General features: G+C 63.0%; 1 protein-coding gene across 6 annotated transcripts in view; it reads right to left on the bottom strand.

Moving 5' to 3' along the window:
* Positions 1-27335, bottom strand: part of Lrp5 (LDL receptor related protein 5) — a 98831-nt gene that overhangs the window by 40475 nt on the left and 31021 nt on the right. For 5 of the 6 annotated variants that reach the window (XM_048807780.1, XM_048807779.1, XM_015503262.2 and 2 more), the window contains exons 2-7: positions 26533-26929; positions 20901-21098; positions 19372-19568; positions 17888-18019; positions 3960-4356; positions 2478-2649 (exon numbers count right to left, since the gene is read on the bottom strand). In XM_048807780.1, the coding sequence (XP_048663737.1) occupies positions 2478-2649; positions 3960-4356; positions 17888-18019; positions 19372-19568; positions 20901-21094 (1092 nt within the window). In that variant the 5' untranslated portion in view covers positions 21095-21098; positions 26533-26929. Of the gene's footprint in view, positions 1-2477; positions 2650-3959; positions 4357-14315; positions 14374-17887; positions 18020-19371; positions 19569-20900; positions 21099-26532; positions 26930-27335 lie in introns of those variants that run through there. The other variant, XM_048807782.1, reaches the window with a different exon arrangement.

Genomic DNA, 27335 nt, shown 5'->3' with positions numbered 1-27335 from the left:
GAGGGCAGCAGGGGCAGAGGGCAGTGGGGGGCAGAGGGAGGCGCGGGCCGGGGAGGCGGAGGCAGACCAGCCCACGTGAGGCAGGTCCCCAAACACAAAACCTGCTTGTGTCAGGACTGGCCTGGATGCAGCCCAGCATGTGGGGGGGGCCCAGGACCACCACCCACAGTGAGGCAATGAGGGTGACTGCAGCGTCACTGTGACGGCAACTGGCTGGTCACCGGGAAGACAATGCTCCATATGTTATCGGGCTGCTGGGGGCTGGTCTCCAGCCTGATGTCCAGGACCACTGTCACTAGGAGGCCAGCAGGAGATGCCACCTGGAGGAGCCTCTTGAGCCACGGAGCCCTCTGCTCAGAGTTCGAGGTGTGTGCCACTCAGACCAATCAGAAGAACGCTGTCTGTCAGCTCGAGCATGCCACACCTGCGTTCTCCTCCCAGCTCATCAGGGGACGAGCCACAGCTGCCCACAGAGCCCTCCCCATGTGGGGACAGGTAACCTGGCTGCCTCTTTAAAGGGACATGTAGCGTGTGCGGAGCCCCTTCATCCAGCGCTGAGCCAGGCCGCAGAGCCGCACTGGAGGAGACCTTCCTCCCCTCAAAGGAGAGCCTCACGATCCACCCACGCCTGCTCGGTGTCTGGGCACCCAGCTTGGTACCTCCTGCCCTCACCTCCCAGAATGTCGCCGTGGTTCAAAGCACGTCCTGCTCCTTCCTGACCCAGTTGGCACCTTTCCTCTCCATCTCTCCCACTTCTGTTCCCCCAGGAAGGTCAACGTGGCTCCCCGAACCTCAGCTGCTCCCCAGGGGGCAGCCAAGACCCCCAGCATGAGCCAGTGTGCCTGAGCTGGGAGCCTAATGGGACAGTCCACCTCAGAGGCACCAAGGGCAGCTGGACGGGCCGGGGGCAGTGTCACGACAGCCTTGGGCTAGAAGACCTGAGCACGGACAGAAGCAGGGTGGGGCCTCTGCGACGGCGGAGGGGCTCCCAGGGCTCGGTGGCTTGCTCTCTGGGGCCCCAGGAAGGCAGGTCGATCCTGGGGTGGCAGTGGGGCACAGCTACCGAAGAAGCCACATGTCAAAGCCACACACTGCAGGACTGTCATCCCGGGGAATGTCCAGAAAGGCAAATCCGCAGGGACAGGAAAAAGGTAGCAGCTCCCAGGGGCTGAGAGAGTCGGGAACACGGCCAACCGGCACTGGGCCTCCTTTTAGGTGACGAAACCGTTCCACAAGGAGAGAGTGGGGACAGGTGCAGGACACTGACAATTACTAAATGCCATGTTGCTGTGGGGACAGACGCAGTGATGCCTGGGATGGGTCCCGGCGGCGTCTCTGGTCGTCACATCCCTAACCAGCTCCTGTGGACAGGACCAAAGGTGTCCCAGGAAGAAGGTCCTCGCCTTGCCTTCTGCCCACAGGCCCAAGGGATGGGTGTCCTTAAACTCCTGTTAGCAACAAAGATCACGGATGCAAAACGCCACCAGGAAGTATCTCCAGCTGCTGCTCCCTGGGTTTTCGTGGGAAGGGCCACCCAGGCGTCCAGCCCGAGCTCTTCCCATGGAGAAGTAGGTCTGAAGTCCCGGACCCAGGCACACTCCCGCCCTCCTGCAGGGGCCCCGACGGGGGATGGTGACCCCATGGCCATCTCAACCAAGTGTGAAAACACGCACGAGCACCTTCAGAAGGAATAGGACTCAGAGGGAGGGGTGCACCCTGAGGGGGCCACCAACATCAGTGGCTTGCCTGTGATGGTCGCACAACTGACAGGTCGTGTGCATCAGAAGCACCCGGTGCAGGCTCTGGGGTGGGCACAAAGCAAGCCCCCAAGAGCAGATGATTCTACTTAAATCAAACCACACACAGCTTGCAGAACAGGACCACGGGTGCCAAGAGACACCACGGACCCCGAAAACCAAGACGGGGCTGGGGGAGCAGCCATCGGGAGAGCACTTCCCAGCACCCGCTGGGCCCTGGGTCCCACGCCCAGCACTGCGTGTGCGCAGACACACACACACCACACACATACATACACACACACACACGTATGTAAAAATAAAAAGTTTAAGACCCCGCTTGGGAGTAAATCACCAACTCTGGACAGCATGGCCTCTGGCCTCAACTACATCATCAATCACATCTGAAGCTGCACAGTGGACAGGTGAGGTTATAACTTTGTGTTTTGAAAAAGTTAAGGGGTCAAAGTAGCAGAGAGGCCCTTCCCCACCCAAGGCCGCATTCACCATCACCACGCAACGCTACTAACAGCGCCCGGCCGCCGGGTGTCGGAAACATCCCTGGCACGATCCTTCCAAGGATCCTAGCCAGGTGGCAGAGCACAGGTGCCCGTCAATGCCCACGACGGAGACACGTGACCCGCCGCAGGGGCAGCCAGCGACAGGCAGACAGCACCTGGCCGCAGGCTTCCAGAAGCGATGCCCTCCCCGTCCATCCCTCTCCCTGAGAACATGACTCACCTCGATCTTGTCCGTCTTGGCATCTCCCCAGTACAGCTTGCCCTCCTGCAGGTCCAGGGCCAGGCCGTTGGGCCACCCAAGGGAGGTGTTCACCAGGACACGCCGCTCCCGCCCATCCAGGTGGGCACACTCGATTTTGGGGCTCTCCCCCCAGTCTGTCCAGTACATGAGGCTGGGGGAGAAGCAAGTGCTCAGATGGTATCCGACTCCCTGGGCTCTGCCATGTTCCCAGCTCCAAGTACCATCGCCCCCATCCCACGCCATCCACGGGAGAGCTAGGCCCATGGTGAGCCACCCACGCCATCCACGGGAGAGCTAGGCCCATGGTGAGCCATAGGCCCAGCGGGCAGACCCTGGCCACCACCAGACCACGGAGCCCCAGGGGTGGCTTCATGGCACAGGCCCTGGGACTCAGGCTGCGGGCTCATCTGCCATCACCCAGGTCAGCTGAGGGGGCCAGGGGCAGCGTCATGACAGCCCCTGGGCTAGAGGAACTGACAGGAAGGGACAGAGCGGAGCCTTCTGCAAACAGCAGAGGGCCTCTCAGGGCTCAGGACAGGTGGCTTGTTCTCTGTGGCCCCAGGAGGGCGTGGAGCCTGGCGTGGCAGCTGAGCCGTGCCCCAGCCCCAGCCGCTCCTCTGCGCCATTGGCCATGGCGCCTCCCCGCCCAGCACCTCACACCTGGCTTTAGACCATGCCCCGGCACCCTCTGCTCAAAGGCACAGGCTGTGGGGCACCCTCACCCCATTCCAGAGGAGCCCGCTGAGGCCCATGGACTTGTTCCGTCCTCCTGCTGCGCCGGGCACTGGAGGACATGGCCCACACCCCCACTGAGGAGAGGCAGCAGCCCCCACCCCACCCGGGGCACACGGTGCCTCCCCCCTCAGAGCCTGCCCCTTCTGGGTCGGGAGCCCCCAGGGACGCCCTGGACCTCCACCCTCTGGCCGCTGGAGTCTGAGGGGCCCTCATGGCTGACAAGCTCTCCACCCGCACAGAACCCTAAAATGGACAGCTAGAGCCAGAGCGCCGGGCCAGTCTATGTGCCGTGTGACCTTGGGTGTGTCCCTCCATCTCTGTGGGCTCCAGAGCCCTCCACTCTCCACTCATACCCCCTGGACAGGGGGAGGGTGAAAGCTACTGGAGAAGAAGCATTAGAAGAGGCAGCCATCCATGTCACTATGTCACCCTCCAGTCACTCTGCTGGGGACTCCACTCTACAGGGAACTGACTCAGGAGCACAGGCCCGTGGGCCCTCCAGCACCTCCACAGGGACCACCAGGGCCTGCGTCGGTGGCTCGCAAGGTCTGGCCGAGGACGGGCAGTAGCGGCAGTGCCTGGGTCTAGTTTGAGAACCGAGTCCCCGGGGGGCAGACGGCTCCCGTCAGCCCCTGGGCGGCCGCCCTCTGCCCACTCCAGCCCCGCTCCAGGGCCGGGATGCCAGGGAGGCTGGGAGCCCGAGTGTGCAGCCCCCACCCGCCTTACCCCATCACGGGGTGCAGCACAATGGCCCGCGGCTCGTCCAGGTCCTCAGACACCAGGATCTTGCGGGAGGTGCCGTTGAGACGTGTCACCTCGATGCGGTCGGTGCCCGTGTCTGTCCAATAGAGGTTGCGGGCCACCCAGTCCACTGCGATGCCGTCAGGGTCGTTGATCTCGGTGCTGACCAGTGTCTGCGCCCCAGACCCGTCCAGGTAGGCCCGGCGGATGGCCCGCACCTCGTCGTCTGTCCAGTAGACGTGACCCTCTAGTGGGTCATAGTCGATGGCGATGGCATGCCGGATGTCGTCCACCTGCAGCACGATGTCCGTGAAGTCCGGAGTGTCCAGAGAGATCCTCCGCAGGTCCGTGCGCCGGGCCAGCAGCAGCACCTCCTCGGCCCCTGTGGAGACATGGGTGGTGGGGTCAGCAGGTGTGAGAGGCTGGGCCCGACTGGACAAGCAGGCGAGGGTCTCAGCCAGGTCCCCAGACTTTCCCTTGGCGAGCAAGCGCCAAGCTCTTCCTGTGGTCACAAGTAGGTACTCAAAGAGCTCTGGGAGTTTGGCACTGTTTGTTTCCCTTTTCTTAGAAGAGAAAACTGAGGCACAGAGACACTAAACAACAGGTGAAAGCCACACAGCCAGGCCATCTGGCTTCAGTGTGTGACAGCTGACCTCCCTACTGACCCTCACACACTCCCGAGTGCTGAGGCACAGCAAACCCAGGGGACCCAAGGCCCAGAGACCCGAAGGGCACCTTCAGGTGTGCCAAGCACTAGCACAGAGCTTAGTTGCCATTGGGCATCCCAGATGACCGAGGCAGGAGAGAAACGTCTCTGGGGTCACGAGTATTCTGACCCGAGCCATGGCTACACCGGGGGCTCCGGGTCCTGGGACCCAGCAAGGCCACCGTGGGCTGTCAAAACAGTGACAACCCCAGGAACTGGGACCTGGTTTCTCTCCACACACTTCCAATATATCTGAAGACACTGTGAAGTCCACCCCAGAGTCACCTGGGCCTCCCGTACCCTAGGGCGGAGCCTGGGGGGCCAGACAGCTTTGTGGGCGGCTGGGGTTCAAAGTGATGCTCCCCACCTGTTCACCTGGCCCTGTGCTCTGGCTGAGGGCCATCTCTGCTCTGGGCACCTGGGGCAGCCTGAGTCCCGGGCCTTCACACAGGGAGTGGGGGGCAAGCAGAGAGACCCCATGAGGGACGTCCCAAGTCTCTCTGGCCCAGTCACTGGCAAATTCAGGCCCCAGCAACTCAGGACACCCTTGGGACCCACATCCCCACTCACTTGGGCTCAGATCCACAGCTCAGTTTGGGGGTCCGGGGCTACAAGAGCCTCTTCTGAAACCGCAGCCTGCCCGCTGCAGGCTCCCAACCGGGCCTGAGCCGACAACCACACCTGACACACGCAGGGCTGGTCCGTTCCGAGCGTGTCCAGGGTCTTCCCTGCTGACACGGATCAGAGTTTCCAGCACAGTAGGCACATGGAGCCTCTTGGACCCCAGACACGCCCCTGGCCCTAACAGCAAGGGCTCCAGAGCTGCTGGGGAAGGACGTGCCCCCCCCCCACAGACTGGGCCAGTGTCCACTCATTTGTTCCTGCCCTTTCTGGTCTCAAAGACCCGTAGAACCAAGAATGGGACCCAGGCCATTTCCAGTGTTCCGGGGCCACCTTCCTGCAGATAGCAGCTCAGGGGTGAGAGAAGACCAGGGCCTCCCTCCCACCCTGGCCCCAAGGCCAACTGCCCCTTCTGTGGTGCCTGGCCAAGCTGTGGCCTTCAAACAACAGAGAGTGCTCTGCGCCCAGTGCCGGCTTCCCGACTGGGAAGGATCTGAAGAGGGGTTCCTGGGCTGGAGCCCCCTGGAGGTCATAGTGCAATCCCTCCACTAGAGGGCGCCTAAGAGACAGCAGCAGCTTCCTGAGCCCCGGCTGGGGAAACTGAGGCAGGCGGGTGGGCCAAGTGAGGCACAGCAGGAAGCACCCTTCTTGCTGGCTGCCTGGGAGGCTCAGTCATCCCACCAGCATCTGTGTGAGTGGCTCCTTCAGGCCAGACCCCAGACCAGCTTGAGGGGTTTGGAGGGGGCAAACCAGACCCAGGATCCACCCCGCGACACCCCCAGGGTCACAGGACAGAGACCATCAAAGGACACATGGCCACAAACTGTGGCTGGTGCCCTGAGGGACGGCTGGGGGACAGGTGCACAATGGGGTAGGGGCCTGCCCCGGCTCCAGGGACTCTGTCACCTCGTGGAGATCCCAGAGTCATCAGGGCTGAGCATGGCAGCCGAGTCCCCACAACCAGGTCAACACGGAGCCCCTGGCACAGCCCACATCAGGTCCCCTTCTTGGCACCTCGAGGAGGCCAGAGCGTGCAGCCTCTGGGGCTGAGGGAGCTCACGCAGGTGCTAACTGGGTCCAGAGGGTCCTCTGACATCTCAGGCCCAAGCCTTTGAGGGTTTTGAGTTTTGCCAAGAAAAGCTCAGAGACCTGAACCAGGATACCCCAGGGGACAGCCAGGGGACAGCCAGGGGACAGCCTAGGCCCAGCCCGCTCGCCTGGAGGTCTGAAGGCTGCCTTGACGCAGAGGCTTCCCTGGTCCAGTGTCCAGGCCCAGGCCAATGGCAGCAGCTCCAGAGAGTGTGCCTCAGGCCTAGGATCCGTCAGTCACTTGCCCAGCCATGCCCACAGCCAGCCTTCTAGAAGGCTCTTTTATAGCAAGGTCCAGGCAGCATCCCTGGACTCTGGCAACAGTGCTGGCCATGACGAGGCGAGGCCAACCCCTTCCTAGGACCAGCCATACAGCCCGCATAGGAGCTTGTTTAAAACGGGGACATAAAATGCTTGGAAACCGACAGTTGGGCCAAGTGGTTTTCTTTGGGGTTGTTTCAACAAACAGCCTGCCCCACAGCACCGAGCGCGGCCAGGGAAAGTGAAGCCTTCCCGGCCAGCCCCGGTGGGCTCCTGCCTCTCCCCACTGCCCGCAGAAAAGAGTACAGCATGCCCCTGAGGAGCACGGCTGGGGGGCACAGCCTCCGGGGAGGCACATTCTCTCCAAAATACAAGCGCTGTTCTGAGGGAGGCCCAATGTCACGGACATGTCCAGCTTGATGTCCTCCCTCTGCCACCATCTGTCCCAGTCAGCTGCCCCCAACCCCAATCATGTGGACTCAGCAGAGCCCTGAGGAGGCTGTCACAGCTTGTCACCCAAACTGAGGGGCTTGGACAAGAGAAATTCATTCCCTTGCGGTTCTGGAGCCAGGAGGTCAGAGGCCACGGTGCGGCAGGGACGTGCTCCCCGGGAAGGCTACAGGGAGGCCCTTCCTTCGCTTCCAGCTCCTGGCACCAGTGGCAACATTGGCACTCCTGGCTTCTAGCCACTTGGCTCCAATCTCTGACTCTGGCTTCCCACAGCCGTCACCCTGGGTCACTGTGTCTCCTCTTACAAGGACACTCGTGGCGTGACTCAGGGCCACCGTGTACCAGCATGCTCCGTCTTCCCTTGATTACAGCTGCAAAGACCCTCCATCCAACTTAGGTCACATGCACACGCTCTGGAGTTGGGATGCAGACTCCTCCAGGGGGCAGAGTTCGCCCTCTAGCCTGCGGGTGGCAGAGGGCATGGGGAGGCAGGTGCAGGGAGGGAACCCCCTGGGCGACAGAGCCGCTCCGTAGCTGGGACAGCAGGAACGGGGCTGAGCTATGGGGCCACTGGCTGCTGTGAGCTGGGAGTTGTCGCACAGGCCACAACTCTGCTGTGTGCCCAAGGCCAGGGCAACTCTGAGCCCATCCTGGCTTCGTGGGAGCCTCCTGCAAAGGCCATGTCCCCAGTAGGGCTGAACCACAGAAGTGGCCGGCCACCCTGACGGAGGGCCGAGGCCAGGAGGATGCTGGAGGCCCACAGTGTTCTCTGCTCGCTGCTCATCCCACCCTCGGGTGCTGGAATTCAGGGTTGGCAAGTGTCTCCGTGAAGGGCCAAACTGTTCTCAGCACAGCGGCCGTGACCATCGGGACTCTGCCTGTGGACGACATGCAGACACGTGCACATGGCTGTGCTGGCAGAACCTGACTCGTGGACACCGGTGTCTTCCCACGTCCCCAGTCTGGGCTGCCGGCTATACAGCAGCCAGATGCAAGCACGACTCCGGCCAGAAGCCCAGGTGACTTGTCCATCAGAAAGCACATCCCAACCCCAGGGAAGCGGGCAGGGAGGGCGGCGGGGGAACTGCCCACACCAACCCCTCGCTTCTCCTATAAACCTAAAAATCAAACAGGAAATTAAAAGGCATGTAACAAGCTCGGTAAAAAAACACCCCCCAGAAACAAATGGGCAAACACATGAACAAACTAACAGAGGAATAAACAGTCAATAAACACGGCACTCGGGCAAGTCCTCAGGGATCCGCAAACAGGGCGATGGCCCGGGTCCCACAGCTCAAAGGTGGCTCAATTCCTGGTCGGTGCAGCTCCGCTTCCTGGACAGCAGACCCTCTGTCATTTCCTGAGGACACGGTCATCGGGAAGGGTGGGACACGCACACAGATTCAGGCCCAGGGACATCACCAGGGCTTCACGACCACAGCGAGAACCTCAAGCAAAGATCAGCCTCCACGCCCCACAACGTACCGAAAAAGAGAGAGAAATGCACTCAAACAAGCGAGGGCACCCAGGATCCCAGGCTCCCGAGGAGAGTCACCAACACCAAGTGCCCGTGCCCGGAGAGGACGTGGAGAAACAGACGCGGCGCTGGACACGCCCGTGAGGGATCTGTGAAAGCAGTTCTGAGCAGGAAGAGGGGGCCAGGGACCCCCGCTGAGTGCGGGGCAAACTACGGTCATTTTATTTTCTTCATTATTTTTATGACACTTTCTGTTGGACAGTGACATGAATCTTCCTTTCTAACGGAAATAACAAGGCTCCGTGGTGGACGCAGGAATCATCGGGATGGGGTAGTGTGGCCCTCCTGGGTTGCTCGGGAGCATCTGGGAGCTTCCTGGGCTCCACCCCCCCCTTGGGGCACGGGGACGGGGCTTGTTCAGCTTCCAGGGTCTGAGGGTAGGATGGGGCACATCCCGTCGGCAGCCCCAGAACTGGGCCCAGCGGCCTCCTGGCCTCTGCCCAAGTCCGGGAACAGACCCACGGGCAGGCCGCCAGGGTGCGGCGCTGTAAGGTCGTCCTGGTTAATCCCCTCCACACCCCGCACAGCAGCCAGACGGCAGCTCTCCTGGGGCCTGGCCTGACTTCCACACAGGAGAGGAGGCAGCTGCCAGCCTCCCGGCACTCCCAGCGGCCAGAGGGGCCACTGCAACCCCCCACAGGAAGCCCACTGCAGCTCCGAGGTCACAGGCTGCCCTAAGAATGCCTGGACCCCCCACCAGGGGGCTCCTGCGGTGAGGGCACCACCCCAGACCACTCTGGTCTCCTGGCTTCTTGTCATGCTGCCTACAGTGAGATCCGGGCAGGAGGCAAGCAGGCCCCCTTGGCCTCCCTGATGCCCGCTCAGCTGCCCCAACAGGACGCACAGCAACGTGGGCCCCCTCGAGGCCTGGGGGCTGCGTGGGCAGAGCCAGGCCACACTGCAGGCCACCGCCTACTGGGCAGTTCCTAGGGCTGTAAACAGCCTGGCTGTGCGGCTTCCCCTCTGGCAGCTGGCCACATTATTTTTGTTTTTTAGTCATTGATGAAGTTTCTCCACTGCCCCCGAGGGGTAAGTGGTTGGACAAACACTGAGACCGCAGCCCTGCACCTTGGCCCAGGAAACCGCGCCAAGTGACCACAGGGTCACGAGGCGCAAGGAAGTGGCTGGGCCCACCACTGACTCTGCCTGCAACCCGAGGCCCGAGCAGCTGTCCACCATGAGGCCAGCCCCAGCTGCCCAGCAAGCAGGCATGGGAAGGCTGCAGCCCACCAGAGTGGCCAGCAGACGCCCTGCCTGCGGCCTGGGCTTCGTCTCCTCAGCTCCTAAATGAAGGAGTCTCCCCTCTGCAGAGGGCCTGGGGCAGCCAGAGGGGGCAGAGTCAGTGCCAGCCTCAGAACCCACCGGCAGATGTGGTCCCCTCTGCCGGCCCCTGCCCCACACACCCGCAGGCTGAGCAGCTGCTTACACACAGATAGTGCCACCAAGGGTCACTGCACCAGCTCCTTCACAGACAGACACACGGTCAGCTCCCAGCTCACTGAGCATCCAGGAACAGCCTGACCTGCTTCCCTGTGATACTTGGACCTTGGAACTCCAGGGGACCAGAGGATCCCGTGACAAAGCCCATGACCTGGATCCCAGCACTTGCCCCTGACTGTGGCATTAAATAGGCCCTGGGGACCCCTTCAGAGAGAGAAGACAAGTGAAGAATAGTGTTGTCAGGCAGGTGTGCTGGCTACCCCCAGGAATTCCAGCTACTCAGGAGGCTGAGGCAGGAGGATCGTAAGTTTGAGGCCAGCCTCAGCAAATTAGTGAGACACTATTTCAAAATAAATAAAGCCTGGGGATGTAGCTCAGTGGTAAGCACCCCGTGGGCTCAACTCCCAGTGGAAAAAAAAAAAAGGTTTTGTTGGGCAAATTAAAGGTGGGACACCTGGATGTCTGAAGCATAGGGACTGGGGTGAGGGACTACAAAACAGTGGGTGACTTAAACGCAAGAGGGGAAGGCTGTGTCCCACCCCTTCAGGCACAGGCTCAATTCTTCAAAAAGCCAGCATGGGGGCACCTTTCCGAGCCCAGATATATAGGAAGGGGTCAGTAGGCAGCAGCGATATCTTGCTGCTGGTTTAAACACAGTCCCGTGGCTCCTGAAGCTGGCGAAGACTTGCCAGGCAGGTGGCCCTGCGGCTCTGTACCACAGCCTGGGGCATCTGCAAGAGCAAGCCCCCAGGCAGTGTGGGTGGGGCTCGGCTGGGCAGCCCTGGGGCCAGGGTGCCCAGGCCCATTTCCTGCCTGTGGCTGTGAGCACACTCACACCGTGGTGTCAGGTCACAGCTGGTGACGCAGCGCCCACCCCCACGTCCCCCATGCAGCTTCTGCAAGGTGGGAATGAGGACAGGGCTCAGGGCTGTGCCCAGCAAGGCAGCCCCCAGTAGGTCTGATGGCTGCCATCCCCCACCCTGCATCTGTGAGGGGCAGTGACCTGGAGGACAGGTCAGGCGCACTGTGTGAATATGCCACTTCTATGGGTCACAGTTGGTCACTGTCAGTTGCTCAGATGGCACCACCTAAGTCCGGTGCAAAGCTTTACAGTTTACAGGGTCCCTCGGAGGCGGGAACCCAGGCAGGAACAGGTGGACGCCACAGAGGACCTGCACTCCACAGCCTTGTGGAAGGGAGGAGGCCGGAACCGGATGCAGGGAAGTCAACACCCACCCGGTGCCAGGGCAGCTGGGTGGACCCTGGGAGGGGTCCTCCTGACTCCAGCTCTTACCACCAATTGTCCACTGCCCCTGGCCCTTTTCCGGGGCCTGAGGGAAGCAGGAAGGTGGGGGAGCCAGAGTCCCCCTCCCTGAGGAGCGTGGGAGCCAAGAGGCCTGGGGCATGGCTGGGGTCTGGGGGAGCCTGGGCGGTGGGCTGGCAGGAGCAAACCACCGGGTCCATGAGCAGGTAAAGGGCAAATAGGAGGCTGGACCTTTCCAGGTCCCCTCAGAAGACAAGCCCCGACCCAGAGGGTCCCCCAGCACATCTGGAGCCCCCTGGGCATACGGAACTGGACAGGAGGACAGAGTCACAGGCCTGGTCAGTGGAACCAAGACAGGGTGTCCCAGGCAAGAGCGGCTGGCAGCCGGTGGGCAGCCCAGGGGCACCTGTCCCACAACCCTAGAGCCATCCAAGCCCCCGAGAAGCCTGGGGCCAGATTGGAGCTGGGCTTGGGACCCCAGTGGACAGATGGTGGGAACAAGACCCCGCAGGGTCTGCACCGAGGAAGGTGACGTCTGCAGGGCCTGCTGCCCACGGAGGCTCCGTCCCGCCTGTGCCCAGGTGCCGACGGGTCTTCCCCGTCCTCCACCCGCCCAGGAGCCAGGCTGGCACCAAGACAGAAGAGCAAACCCTGTGTCCCGGGGTTCCACTACCACGATGTTCCAGAACAGGCAACACTGACCCCGTGACAGAAGTCAGGACGGGGCTGCCCAGGAGCGGGGCGCCAAGTGACACCCGGGAACTTCCCGGGAGATGGAAGTTCTGTCTGGTTTGGGGGAGGTGGCCATGCAGATGAATGTGACTGTCAACGCTCAGCAAAACGAACACTTAACACACGAGCATTTTATCGTCTGCAAGCTGGACCTTGGTTACAAGGGACCGAGGGGACGCTCAGGCTGCTCCTCGTTTCCTGGACCGTGCTGTCTGCCTCCTTGCTATTAAAAGTTCACGGTCTGTGGCTGAGCACAGCAGCGGCCTTCTGTTGGCAGTCACTGCCAGTCGGGGCCGGCGCACCCCAGGGCCTCCCTCCCCTTCCCTTTGACCTACTTCCCTGACCAGCGAGGAGACAGCCAGACTCCGGGAACAAGCACGCCCGTCATCCCGGCCCCGAGCCGGCCTGCGCGCTACCCAACTAATCCACCAGGACGGACAGACAGACGTGAGGGGCCTGGAGACGGGGCCCCGGTGGCCGCCTGCCCATCACACCCAACCGTGGAGCCCTCTGTTCCGCCTGCTGGTTTGGGGGAGGTAGTCATGCAGATGAATGTGGCTGGCCACACTTCTTTTAGTTTCCTGTCCCTGACGGACAGACGGACATCTGCTAAAGCTACAGCCTGGCCTGGGGAGGGCCAGCAGGGTGCAGGGTGCCTGGTCTGGCAGCCAGCTCCTCACGGTCACATTCTGGACATGGCTTGGGGCTCAGGGACCCCATAAATCACCTGGCCTGGTCATCACGGCCACGAGCAGCAGGACACATGTCACGAAGCCCTCTGCCCAAAGTCCCCAACAGCAAGGAAGGCAAGGGTGACAGAAGTCAGAGCCACAGGGTGGGGCGCTGGAGGCGGGAGGCAAGGGGCAGCCGGCTTCGGAGGGCAGCGGCCACTCCCAAGTGAGGCCCCGCTACTGCTGTTTTTAGCCCGATCCACATAATTGGAAAAACATGGGGAAAGGCAAAGCCGCCCGTGGAGGCCGCCACAGAGCGGGCGGGAGGGAGGCCAGCCCAGCAGGCCTCCAGGCACAGACGGTCTCAATGCTGCTGAGACCCCAGGGCCATCGGTCACAGCTCCCCGTGGGGCCTCAGGACCCTAGAAGCCCCGAGTGGGCTGGGGGGTGTCCACGCGGGGAGGGCTGGGTCTAGTGTCCATGCCCGCTGAGCCCACGGGCACTGTGGGAAGTCTTTCTACAAGCTTCTCGTCCGATCACCGACCACGTGCGGGGAAGGCCTTCTGCTGACCCCGCGTCACAGCTCAGGGGATGTGGGCGCCAGGACCCACCGCCTCCCCTGGGGGACACCGGTGCACCCCTGGGGCTCCCATCATCCACCCACTGGGGTCCTGGCATGGCCTCCATCTCAGTCCCTTCCTTGGGGAAAGCGGTGGACCCCTAGCACTGAGCTGGCTTCAATTTGGCTCAAAATCAGGAACAAACAGGGATTGGGCATCACAAAACCTCCTTCCTCTCCAACACCACGAGCAGGGAATCCGCTTTAAACCCAGTGTGTCTGGCTGTGCCACCGGCCCCCAGCGCCCCCACCTGCTGCACCCCAGCCTCCCCCCGGGCCCAGGACAACAGGGTCCATGGGACAGGGAGCCACAGGGGCTCAGAGCCCCGGGGACAAACTTGCCCTCCTGGGTCGCCCGCCTGCCCGCCCGCCCGCCTGCCTGCCAGCCCATGTGGGAACACTCCCCAGCCCCATCACCCACACCCGGCTCCTCTTGGCACCACCCAGGCTTGGCCTCCAGATCCAAGTGCAAACACTCAGGGAAGAATTGCTTTCTTGGCATCAATTGGACGCCTTCCTGGCTCCCGGTTCAAGTTCAAATCCAAGTGAAGGTCGTGTTTGCTGAGCAGCCAGGCCTCCTCCAGACACTCCGTGGAGCGCTGCCGTCCCTTTATACAGATGAAGCACACAGAGGCCAAGGCCTTTCACAGCCATGATGTGAATTTAGTATCAAAAGGACGACTGAACATCTTCACGCGACCCAACGTCAGGCGCCCTTTATCCTGGGCGTGTCCGACCCGCAGTCTCTCCCCGCCAGCATCTGCGGCCAGCTCCCAGCTCTGGAGCAAGCCATGCCACCGGCCCCAGTCCTCCGGGTACACGTCCCTTATTCCCAGCGCTCCCTCTGGAATACGTGGAAGTCCCACGGGCACAGTCCCTTCCTCCCTTCCTCAATTCCCCCAGGCCTTTCCTGTAGGCCAGCCCCCCACCCCCCAGCCCTTGCCTTGTGACCTTGGTTCGTCGTGTCCTGGAACCCGGACCTCATGGATTCCATAGTGAAGAGGAGATCCCCACGGGACCTCTGGCGTCCCCTGCCTGCTCCCGAACTCCATCCTCCAACCGGACACCTCGGAAGGCTCCAGGGCACTGGCGGCCCGCCACGGGCACCACTCCCTTCCGGCGGCTCTGACCTGCCTGACTTCCCTGCTGGCCCGGCGCCCTGCACGAGGCCTCTGCCCACGAGACCTCAAAGCCAGGCCGTCAGCAGCAACAGAAAACAGAATCCAGTGTCCTCTTCAGCTTCTTGTGTATAACCAGCTACGACTCCAGGGGCTTCACGGTCACGGAGCCACATGGCCAGCAGCCACAGCCCACGGTCCACATTCCGACCCGTCCCCACGCCCCTCTAGCTGAGGAGCCACAACAACATAGGAGCAGCGGGAGTCGGCAGAAGGTCCTCTGGTGGTCAACCCTGGATTCTAAGCTCTTCTCGGTTCTGTTGACTCCTTCCCACGCCAGCCACCCGGGAAACCTCAGGTGAGCCCGGGCAGGGAGACAGAAGCCACCAACCAGCTAACAGGTGAGAAACCCGTGGTGCGGCCCTGATTGGGGCCACCGACAGGAAGCAGTGAGCCCTACTGTCCACTCTGCTGCAAAACGAGGCCTGGTGCAGGCCCTGTGGGCATCCCGGAGCCTCGCCCTCCGCTGGACCTAACGCCCCAGACAGGGATCTGCAGCCAAAGCGGAGACTCCAGCTCAGCAAACCCAAGTCCCCACTAGGACGCCCCAGCCTGACACTGGGCCTCGGATGGTGACACACACCCTGTCCTCCTCACACTCTGCCCTCCAGGGGAGACTGTCAAGTGCCCTGCCCGCTGGGGGAGTCGGTTCTCCTGAGAGCAGGGAAGGCCCTGCACAGCTGCATCCGGGGGATCTGGAGGCTGCTGACCCTGCTGCAGGAGGCCAGGAGCTGGGAAGTCACCGTGGCCGCCGGGCCTGGAGGAGCGCCAGCAGGAAGAGCAAGGCTTGCGGCTAACCCACCGCCGCACCCACAGGTGTCGGTGTCAGCACCGCCTGAGCCCAGGGCCCCGCCAGCCGCAGTGCCGGCTCCTCCAGGAAGCCCTCCCACCCCAGCTGCGACCCAGGGTCTCCTCTCTCTTCATCTGGTTCCCATGGTCACCCAGGGGCTGCCCTGGGCTGGACATGGAAAGGAGTTGACGTCCACAGACGAACCTGATGCCCTCGGAGGCCTCCGCTACAGGCGGCCCGTCCCCCGGGCACAGGGGCTCCAGCCGGGGGACCAATGGGAACCAGAGAAGAGCGAGACCACCACAGCCCAGACCCTCTGCCTCGTGGGGCTGGGAAAAAACAGCACCTGCCCATGGCCCCCCATGACAGCCCACCCCGAGGACCCCTGCCCGGTGCAGGCAAATCCAGGCCCCAGCAAACCCACCCCCGCTCTCGCAGGCCTGCTGTCGGCCACAGGATCTGAGTCGTGGGGACAACTTGATGCGGGTTGTGGGTGGTGGACGTGGTGCCACAGACTGTGCCAGCCACCCTGCCCAGTGCTTCGGATCACTCACAAGCTGGGTCCTCTGGGGGGCCCCCGATGAGGACAGGGGCCACAGCAAGGCCCTGGCCACTCTCTGCTCCTGGACCAGCAGGCCTCTGTAAGCCAGGTGGCCTGGGCAAGCCCTGGGGAACACCAGGCTCCTAGAACTACCTGCCACTTACTGTGGGGCCCCCAGGGTGGTGACTGGCCCTAAGTCTTCTCATCTTAAAACACGAGGGTTAACCCTACCCAGTCAAGCTGCTCCCGCAGCCACCTCAAGAACCTGCAATCTACCCTGAACCTACTCAGTCCAGACCCCTGGGGTGGCCGAGACGCTCAGGGTTAACCTGCCGGGACCTCCTCACTTGGACCAGCTACACAATCAGCTTCACCGCCCCAGAGGGCCTCAGGATAGACAAGGAGCAGGTCTTCCCAGATGCTCCCCCAAGAAGCCAAATCACTCACTGACACAGGAAGTCCATCACTCCCCACCTCCCACCTGGTCCACCAGCATAAGCTCCAGAGGCCAGAAATTTTGTTTGCACTGCTCTCTCCAGGGTACCAAGTGCCTAGAATCGTGCAGCACACAGCAAGTGCTCAATAAATGCTCTAAATGAGCAAAAGGATGAACAAGTGAATGGATGATGGGTGGGCGGTGGGTAGATGGCAGGTGGGTGGCGGGTGGGCAGGCGGGTGGACGGCAGGTGGGCAGGCGGGTGGGCACGCGGGTGGACGGCAGGTGGGCAGGCGGGTGGATGGACGCACACAGCAGTCAGGGAGCTTCTCGGGCAGCCCCCAGCTCTGAGCAGCTGGAGTCCCACTGGAAGAGAACCAGAGGGTGGGTCCCCACGTCTCCAGTTTTACAAGGTGGTGCCCCTCTTTCCCCCAACTCAGGAAACCAAGGCCTTAACTGGGGACAACAGCCCAACTGTGCCCTGGGGCAGCCAGAACAGCTGACGGCCCTGGGGTGGAACAGCAGAGTCACCTCCACCTAAGACACGCCCTTCTAGGAAAGAGAAGCCGCCCACCGAGACCCAGAGAGTCCTCCCCGAAGCCAAAGTCCTGCAAGGGGCAGAGGGGTGACACCACCCCACCAGACCACAGCCCCCACCCACCACCACACACGGAGGCAGACCACGGCCCTTGAGAGCAGAGGGGCTAGGAAGTCCCTGAGTAGGGACCCCCAGGGGCACAGACTCCAGCACAGGGAGACTCCGGCCCGGGCCATCTGCTGGGAGCCAGCTGCCGTGAGAAGCCCCTGCCTTCCTGTCCTTCTAGTGGAACAAGGTGCAGAAGCAGGTGCCTTCCCCAACCCCCACCAGCTGGGCCCTGTCACCTCCACAAAATGGGGCTGATCCTATGGATGGCCACTTTCCTGACTTCTGCTACTGACCCCCTCAGTGGACAGGCCCCGGCCTCAGCCCCACAAGCCAGACCAGCTGAGCCGAGCCTGAAGCAGCCCTGTGACGGGACGACTCCTCGAAAGCCCACCCTGAGCCTGACACCCGGAAACTCGGCAGGCGCCACAGAGGGGGACACTGGCTTGCTGCAGGACAATCGCCAAAGGAGCCCCGCGGCGGCCAGGGCCCAGGACGGCAAGTACGAGGCGGCGGCGAGCACAGGGGTGGCGAGGCCTCTGAAGCAAAGTCACCCGTGCACGCGGGATGGAGGGCCCCGTGTCCAGGCAGCCGGAGGACAGTCCCCAGGGAGGACGCTGGGCCTGGATCTCCACAACAGACAGCGGCAGCAGAGACTCCGTGAAATCAGACGCAGGGGCAAAGACGAACCGCAAGTCCCTGTCCCCACGGAGGCATGTGAAGGAGCAGAGAGCAGGAGACAGAGCCCCGTGGTGGCCGGCAGGTCCCAGCGCTTGGGGACACCCGCCTGAATACAGACTCGGCAGCGCCTGAGGCTCTGCTACCTCAGCAGGCCACGCTGACCCCTGTCTCCTTTGGGGCACCTGGCTGGCCACAGCGCCTCCTACCAGGCCAGGCCAGGCCAGCCCAGCCCAGCCCAGGCCACGCGGCCTCACCTGCCTTGCACGTCCGGCCGTCCTCCTGCAGCTGCACGCCCGTGGGACAGGCACACGCGTAGAAAGGCTCCCTCGGGGACAGAAGGCACAGGTGGGAACAGCCGCCGTTGTCCTCCTCGCACTGCGTGTGGACTGGGGAAAACAGAGAAAGTTCCAGAACAGGGTCGACAACCACCCAGACCCCACCCCTGCCCTGCCCTTTGATTCCAAGCAAGACAGTATCCTGCCTCCTCGTCCACCCCCCCGAGACAGGGTGTGTCCCTCTGCCCCTCCAGTGACATTAGGACCCTTCCGCCTGTGGACCAGTCCATCCCACCTCACCACCTCACCACCTCACCACCTGACTCACCATCCCACCTGACCACCCGCCACCTGACCACCTCACCACCTGACCACCTCACCACCTGACCACCCGCCACCTGACCACCCGCCACCTGACCACCTCACCACCTGACCACCTCACCACCTGACCACCCGCCACCTGACCACCTCACCACCTGACCACCCGCCAAGTCGGCCTTCAGCCTCATCAGCTGCCCTATGGTTTCTCCAAAACCGGCCACGACTTCCCCAGCCCCGCTTCTGCCCCTGGAGTGGACACTCTCCCCACCCTGGGCTCCTCCAGCAAGAAAACCTTCCCCCCTCCAGGCCCCCAAGAGAGCCGTCCTCCTCTCCCAAGGCAGAAGCCCAGGACCTGCCCGAGTGGCAACAGTGAGGGACCCCCAAGGGGAGAGCTCTGTCCCCTTCACGTGCCAGGACCCTGCGGGCTCCATGGTGGTAACTGTGCTCAGGCCTGGGGGAGCCTCTCGGGGGGCCAAGCTCAGCATCTCCCCAAACCCTTCTGCAACCAGGAGCAAATGAAACTCAACAAATGCTCCTAGGAGCCCTGCTGCCCGGGGGAAGGGTGGACTCCGCGCCCTGAAACACAGTTAACGGAACAGCCTGGCTGCAGGGACGCCACCTGCCCACGCTGGCCGGGGAGTGAGGGCTGTTCTCACCGGAAACCAATTCCACGGAGCCCCGCCCTCCCCCTAGCCCTTACGGAGGACGGTTGCTCCCTCTGCACCCCTGCTCTGGAGTTCCAAGTTCAAGCCTTCTACCATGGCTTGGCTAGAAATCCCCATTCTGGGTCCCTGCTGGCCCCTCAGGTCACCCGTCTCAGCATCAGGCTGAGCGCCACCAACTTAGAGCAGACTCTTCATACAAATCCCACTTTGGGCCTCTGGAAATCCCACTGCCACCTCGGAGCCTGGAAGTAGCCCCACGTGAGCTCTCCAGTGGGCCTCTGTCCACCGGCCCAGATTGCCCAGCTCCACGCACACCCCCTCCGGCCCAGCAACTGCCCTTGGAGACGCTGCCCCCGACCCCGGCGTGGCTTCTGCAGGGGAAGAGGCTCTGACCTGCTGCAGGAGGGCCACACAGCACCTCCCCAGGGGAGGGCGGACTCCACCTGGCCACCCCTCCCGGGCCCTCCAGGCACTCACAGGAAGGCTGCCGCTCCTGGCTGAGCACCTGGATGTCCATGGGGGAGTAGAGGGCGCTGAGGATCTCCTTCCTCTTCTCCCCGGTCCTCTTGTTACAGGCGTGGATGGAGCGGGTCTGCCAGTCCGTCCAGTACAGAGTGTCCCCGGAGAGCGTCAGGGCAAAGGGGTGTGTCAGGCTGCCCTCCACCACCTTCTGCCTGCAGGGGGGAGGCAGAGGGTGAAGGCAGCAGCCAGGAGAAGCCCCGCTGAGAGGCGAGGCCAGCAAGGCCAGGGGAGGCCGACGAGGCCTCGCAGCCCAGAGCAGAGGCAGCAGAGGCACCGGCTCATCCCCAAGAGCCCAAGGCCGACGGTCCCAGGGGAAACTGAACTTGGCCTCAGCACGAGAAGAAGGTCTTCTCCTCCACGTGCTTAGAAGGCCCAGCAAAGAGGCCACATGTAATGACCCCTGACCCGGGCACCCCCGGCCGGCAGCGTTTCTAAGTGCAGGACCTCTGGCTCCCAAGAACCATGGTCCCCCTGTGGAGCTGATCTGTGCTCTCGGGGGTGAGGGGACAATGTGTCAAAACAGCCAAGATGCAGGCTGCAGGAGACCCAGGAGGCACAGAGGCCTCCAGCCCCCGGAGTGAGCCTGAAACGGGGCCTTGCAGGTCAGTCACGCCTTTAGATGACAGAAGCCCGGGCTGACCTCTGACCTGAGCCAGAACTGCCTGGCGAAGCTGCTCCTGACCGCCAACCCCTCCCTGCAAAGACACCCACGTGCTGGTTTAGGCTGCGAATCTCAGGGCCTGTGGTTACACAGCAACAGACACTTAGCACGGGAGGCCAGCGTGGTGTGATGTCCACAAGTCTGTGCAAGTGGGCACCCGCCTGTGTTTGCACAGAGATCCAGCCGGAGACCTCCCAGGAAGGGTCACCTCCGACCTTGGATCCACTCCTGCCAGGCCAGTGCACACACGTTCTGCCCTCCCAGGAGGATCCCCCAGACCTGGTGCAGAGTAGGCAGGCGGCGCCTGGCAGAGAGTAAACTGCCTTCGCCTGCACATGAGGACACTATCTAAAGGGTAATGAAGCAGCGGGCTGCTAAAGCTGAGTAACCCAGAAAGCCCTAAAAGCAATTACCCAATGCAGGAAAAATCCCCCCTCTTCACTTACTCGTTGATCCATTTTACTGAGCATCTACTATGTGCAAAGCCCTCTGGCAAGACTGGGGTTTACAGTGATACTAAGACAGGCCTGCTGCCGCCCTCGGGATGCCCATGGCAGGGCGGGGTGGTATGCACGTGGTCAGGTGAGCCCTTCACAGCCCTATCAGGCCACAAGTCCTTACTGCAATTCTGAAATTCAAAACATTCTGAAAATTGAAAGCTTCTGTCACTCATTTGGCAGCAAAACATGTTCTGAATTCCTCAGGTCCCCAGAGCTTCAGATGAGAGCCTCGGCCCTGAGCTAAGAAGGCTCACCTTTGAACACCCTGGGGGCAGCAGGGTGCTGGGTGGGGTGGGGAGTGCCCCTGGCTGGCGGTCACTCACCGGAAGGAACCGTCCAGGTTGGCGCGGTGGATGAAGCTGAGCTTGGCATCAGCCCAGTACAGCTTCTGCTCCTCCAGGTCGATGGTCAGCCCGTTGGGCCAGTAAATATCTGAATCCACAATGATCTTCCGGGTGCTGCCGTCCATCCCCGCGCGCTCGATCCGGGGCGTCTCCCCCCAGTCTGTCCAGTACATGTACCTAGTGGGGAGGGGGGATGAGAGGAGATCTCACAGAGCCGTGTACGGGTCTCACCTCTGACGAGCACCCGGACAGCTCTCCCATTAGGGGTGACCAAGGACAGGGCTCAGAGGGCAGCGCTCAGCCGGGGATTCGGACAGCCACATGCTGCTTAAGACACAACAGCTTAAGAGCTTAAAATGGTCCCCAAGAACAGTGAGAAGCGAGTCGTGACTCGGGGCGACTCACCCCGTCCCAGAGGCCCGGGGACCCAAACAGACCAAGACGACGACATCACCCCGCCACCCCCGTGCGGCGCTGACCGTGCATCTCCAACCTGCTCAGTGGGCGGGTCCTGAGCTCTTAGAGAGCTCCGCGTCTGTGTCGGGGCAAACCCGGAGTTTCTGCTCCTGAAGCTCCGAGAATACACCTCGGAAAGGTGGGTCAGAGCAGAGCGCGCAGGGCGGAGCCGGTCAGCGCTCACACAGGAGGAGGCCCCGGGAGCCGAGATGCCCGTAAGCGAAAGAGCCGAGCGGAGAAGGCCTCACGGCACAGGGTCACACCTGCGTGACCCTGGGAAAGGCGAGATACACACGGATCACACCATGGGGGTGACGGGGCGGGGGGGGGGGCGGACAGATAGGTGGCGAGCCAGTGGTTTGGGGCAGCGACGCTCTCCTGAAGGCAGGACACTACACGCTGTCCAAACCCACAAACCAGCACCATGGACCTCACCCCCAAGTCAGCCTGGGACCTCAGGCGAGGATGGAGACCACTTGGGCTCACAGGTGGTAACATGCTGCTCTGCGGCGAGCCGATGGGGAGGTGGCTGGGGGCGGAAGCCCATGGGGAGGTGGCTGGGGGGCATGCGAAGCGCCCTACATTCTGCTCAATTTCCTATGCACCCTAAACTGCTCTGAAAATAGTCCATTAAGAAGAGCAAAGCCCGCGTGTGCGTACAGGACGGCAGCGCGGCCTGGGCGTCTGGGGTGGGTGCTGCTGGTCACCTTCTCCAGGCTCCAGCAAGAGGCAGGATCACACGTCCCAAGGACACACAGTGACACCAGCGCCAGGGAGCACAGGGCCACCCTGCTGAACCCGGAGACTGCCACCACAGGCTGGGCACAGGTGCCGGGTGTGGCCCCTCAGGGGACCCAGAGGGAGTCGCACCAGCCCGGAGGACACGGGGCTCCTGTCCCAAGAGGCTGAGGCCAAGCAACTAGAGAAGGGCACAGCCCCAGGTCACCCTTCAAGGAGCCGGCCTCCCTCTCCTGGCCCCTGCAAGCAGAGCTCAGTGACACTGCTCTACGGCCCCACTCTGGGGCCCATGACCTCTCTTCTCCTCCCGCCCACCGGCCCCAGTCCCTGACAAGCTGTCCCCAACCTTGGCCTCGTCTTTGTTAGTTTCAGTGAGGGGCCAATGTGGTGGCAGGGACAACAGGGAAGCCAGCTCAGCCAGGTCCCTTGGGGGTCTCCATCAGCAGGAGAGGGAAGGTGGTTAGATGCATAGCAGCTGTCCCCACTGCCACTGTGCATCTCTGAAGCCACTGCCACCCCTACCGAATGCCCCCTGCCTCTCAGCAGCGGTCGGTTCTGATCCAGGACCACAGGCCTCCCGAGGGGCTGTGACAGGATCCGTGGGAACAAGGGTGTAGGGGCTTCATGGAAAATGCACCCCTCCTTGCACAGAGGCCAGGAGGCGAGGGCAGCCCTCCCACGGATGCAGCTACTGAGAACTGGACCTGCACAGGGAAGGCCGGAAGGGCACCCCACTCCAGACAAGGACGCCGAGCTCCGCGGGCCGACGGCACCCGTCCTGCGTGCTCAGAGGGGCAGCTCCAGGAGCACAGCATGGCCATCTGGCTACGGCCTGAGCCAGGCCACGGATGACTCACCCCATCCCCAGCGGGGCCAGCGTGCGGGTGAGCGCTTCCCGGCAGCCTGAGGCCTGAAGGTACTGGTGCCCAGCTGGAGGGTCGGGGACAGACACCCTCCCTTCCCTGAGTCCACCCCCAGCAGTCTGGAAAGAGCCCAGGGTCCCCCAGCCCCTGAGAAGTCAGTGAGAGACCCAACCTGGCGTGGCACACGGGTTGCCCCAAAGGTGGCCCTCTGGCCACACAAACCAGCCGGAAGCTGCCAAGGCTCAGGGACTCCGTGGAGAGACTCACGTTCCTTCCGAGTTTCACCACAGAGGGGGCTGCTCTCCTTAAATGGGGAATCTGCGAGCCGGACGGTCACCAGACCCACTTGGCACGGACACGCCTACGCAGTCTCCGATGCTGGCACCGGCCGCCAGACCCCAGAGAGGGCACTCCACCTCCCAGGAGGCCACAGCGGGGGCCCCGTGCTTTAAAGAGGGGCGGGTTTCACCAGGCATTAGGTGGACCCCTGCAGCCGCTGCAGCCCAGATGCCCCGAGCTGCGTCTCAGGGCCTCCCGGCCGGGGGCCTTCAGCTGTGTGCGTGCCGAGGTGCACTTCTCCCCTGTCGGTTCTAGGGCAGGTGTCCCCTCATCCGAGGAAGGACCCACAGGGGACAGTGGCACAGGAGGGCATGAGGGGACAGCAGGATCTCTGACAGCACTGGGAGGAAGCCATGAGAGGACAAGGCCTCCCCTGCACCAACCCCACCTCAGGACAGGGTCCTGCCCACTGCTGGACTCCCCAGGCTTCTGTGGGCTGGCTGGGGTCCTCTGTCCTGGTGACTAAGGGTACAGAGGAGGCTCCTGAAAATCCATCAGGTTCCCACATGAATTGGGGGCCACAGTCCCTTGTCCGCACCTCACTCTGATGACTAGGAGACAGCACCCCCCCGCCGCCAGCTGCCACTCTGGTTGCCCAGACGCGTGACAGGACTGGGGAAGGCTGACCAGAGGCTGAGGGCAGCAGGACCCAGCTCAACCTTGCCTGGGGCAGGGACGGAACGGGACAGCTGCAGGTAGGATCCTGGGGAGGGCTTCAAACTCAAAGGCCAGGACACAAATGGACATTCAAAACATTTAATAAGGAAAGTCAGTCACAGGGACTGGCTGGACCTCAGAGATGGCTCAGGCAAAGCCAGCCCAGACGTGAGACGTGAACTCCCAACCAAGCACCCAGCACTCCCAACTGAGCACCTAGCACCAAGCACCTTTAACCTAGTACCAAGATCCTTCCCACCAAGCACCTCCCGATGCAGTAGCACACATCTCCCAACCACCATGGCCAAGAGCCACAGAGAAGTACGAAGAGAAAGCTGCACAGACACAGACACCACGAGCTACGTTTATTGTAATAGCAGCAAAACCTTCTGAGTTCCCCGGCCGTCCTCCACGTTTTCCATGTGACACATGACATGGTCACCCTCTGTACAGCTGGAGACTCCAAGGCATGGAGCAGAATCACACCAACCTCACCTCCCGCAGACAGGTGCCAGCAGACCCAGCTTCTGGACACTCCCATGACCCCTGCCCGGCTCCTTGCCCTACGCCCCCCAGCGCCTGAGCCTGCTCTGCCAGTCGGGGGAGCCCCCACTCGGGCTGGGCCCCTCTACAGGCCCAGCGCCCACCTGCCCAGGGTCTTCACGCCCAGCTCCCTCTGCCCAGCGCTCCTCCTCAGACGGTCACCTGATTCCCACCTCAGCTGCCGCAGAGCCTGGCTCTCAGGCAGCCAGAGGCCTTCCAGCTCCCAGGCTTCACCCCTCACCACTGCCCCATCCTCGAGCCCTCTCTGCTCTCCTGGTGACACGTGTCCCTCAGACACGCCACCCATTTACCATCTTCCCCAGGGCCGCGAGGGCCGCGAGGGCCAGAGAGCAGAGACGGCTGCACCGTGGCACCTGTGCCTAAGTGCTCCCAGAGCTGGGCCCCAGCAGGGGACAGAGCTGAGCACCCAGCACGGGAGGGCCAGAGAGAGATGGAGTCCAGGCTGAGCAGACCCTGCGCCGCCCTGGGCTGGGGCCCTCCAGCTGGCTGCCACCCTCAGCCTCTCACCAGGAGGCCACCACATCAGCCGCACCTCAGGAAGATAGTCGAGCACCAAGGGTCCTGGGCCTCACTGCAGCTCAGGAACAGGTGCAGAGACCCTTCCCCGAGCAGCACAGAGACCCCTGGCAGGGGGTGGCCAGCTGCCTTGGGGAGCCCCAGGTGCAGGGCTCCAGGCTGCTCTGAAACCCCCCCAGCCCTGGAGTGTGAACACACACCTGCACACACCCACACCACAGCATTCACGTCACACTTGCACACAGCCACACATGCTCACCTGCAAGACCCGCTCCCACACCCACTCGCTCACGTTCACTCATGGACACAGGTGCCCACCCACACTCATGCACACTCATGCTCAGGGGCTCCCGCCCTCCCACCCGCCACTGACTGCTCACACACCTGCCAGTGTCAGAGGCACTCAGATACCAGACCAGGGCACCTCCCGGCAGCACCAGCAGGTCACCCGGCTGCCCACACCCCGCGCCGGCTGCTCCTCAACCCCCAGGCAGAGCCGGGCAGGGACCTCGGCACCTCCCAGCCCTCCATCCACAGGCCCCTGGCAGGGGCAGCGGCACATGCTCGTCCAGACCAGTCTCCCGCAGCCCAGCTTCTGCGCAGGTGCGGACAGCACACTGGAGTCACCCCAGGGCAGGGCGGTCACAGCAAGCTAAGGCGCCAGGACTGGAGCCAGGGGTCTGCAGAGCTCAGACAGCGCCCCTGAGCTGGGGACAGCCCCCAACGGCGCCTGTGCCTGGACAGATCACGGCCACCTCTGGGAGGTCTCACAGGGAGCCCCACGGGAGCTCCAAGCAGCCACCTCAGCTGGTAGGACCCAGGCTGAGCCTCTCACAGGTCTGGTGACCGCCAACTCCACGGCCTGAGGCGAAAGTCACAGGCGGGAAAGCTCAGCCTCTGCTCGGGACGTCTGGCCGTCCTGTGGCTGAACCAACACTGCCCGGGCCACGCACACCCCAGTGCCACTTCCCAGGAAGGAGAGGCGAGGGAGGGCTGGGGGGACGGAGGAAACTGTTCCCAAAGAGCTACCCGCCACCCGGGCCTGCAACCCCGCGGGCGTCTTAGCCTGGCCACCGCCTGGACCACAGCTGCCCAACCTTCCAGGGCCAGGGGGAGCTCACACAGACCAGCCCGCCGCACGAAGCCCGCAGGCTCTGCTTCCTGGTGTGACTAGAACCTTCCACTGGTTTCTGCCCAGGCAGCCATGAGACAGCCCAAGTGCACCCCCCACCTGCCGGGGTCCCAGCGTCCCCGGCCACCCAGCCCGGCCCAGCCACGGGGCTACTCAGCATCCAAACCCACAGCGACAGCACAGGTTGCTGCACAAATGTGGGCCCTGGAGTGGGAACCCCCCGGCGACTGTGAATTCTGAAAGCTGTGCTCGCCGGCCGCTCACAGGCTCTCGTCTCTCACACAGGAGCCGATCCCAGCGGGAGACCAGCCCCTCCCCAGAACCAGGAGGGCAGCAGCAGGTTTACCCGTGAGCGGGGTCCAGGGCGATGGCCCGAGGCTGGTCAAGGTCCTGCCAGAAGAGCACCTTCCGGGACGTCCCGTTGAGGTTGGCCACCTCGATGCGGTTGGTCTCCGAGTCCGTCCAGTACAGCTTCTTACCGACCCAGTCACAGGCCAGGCCATCGGGCGAGACCAGGCCGGAGATGACCACGTTCTGCGTGGCCGCGCCCGTGTGGTTGAGGTACGTCTGCTTGATGGCCTCCTCGCTCACGTCCGTCCAGTACACAGCCCCCTTGGAGAACTGGAAGTCCACGGCGGCTGCGTCCTCCAGGCCGCTGACCACGATGGTGGACTCCAGCTTGACTCCGCCGGCGTCCACCAGCCGCACGTCCCGGCGGTTGGCAAAGAGCAGGAGCGGCGAGGCTGTAGGACAGAAGCAGAGGGTGAGGGCCGCTGCCCACCTGCTCGGTGCTCAGCTCCGGACGGGGGACTGCACAGCCCAATCCTGGCACCACCCGCCTGGACCCACGACCTCGGCCTGTTCCTCGCCCCCTGAAAAGCCATCCTAGGCCCCGCAGAAAACGCTCCCTCTCCTCGTGATGGACAGATGGGGACCCAGCCGGCCCCCTTCCCCTCTCGTTCCAGGAGGGCCCTTTGAAAAGGGAGCTCACAACAGACTGCACTCCAGCCCTGAGCCAGCAGGGAGGCTTCCCAGGTGCAGGGCCAAGGAGATGAGCCCGGGGAGCGGCGGTCAGCACTGGGCTCCTGGGCACCAGCTCAGATCCAGGCCCTCCTGCTCCCAGGTAACCCCTCTGCAGGCGGCAGGACA

The sequence above is a fragment of the Marmota marmota genome, unplaced genomic scaffold (assembly GCF_001458135.2).
Source record: "Marmota marmota marmota unplaced genomic scaffold, marMar, whole genome shotgun sequence".
Lineage (NCBI taxonomy): Eukaryota > Metazoa > Chordata > Mammalia > Rodentia > Sciuridae > Marmota > Marmota marmota.
This window is presented reverse-complemented; position numbering and strand designations above follow the sequence as displayed.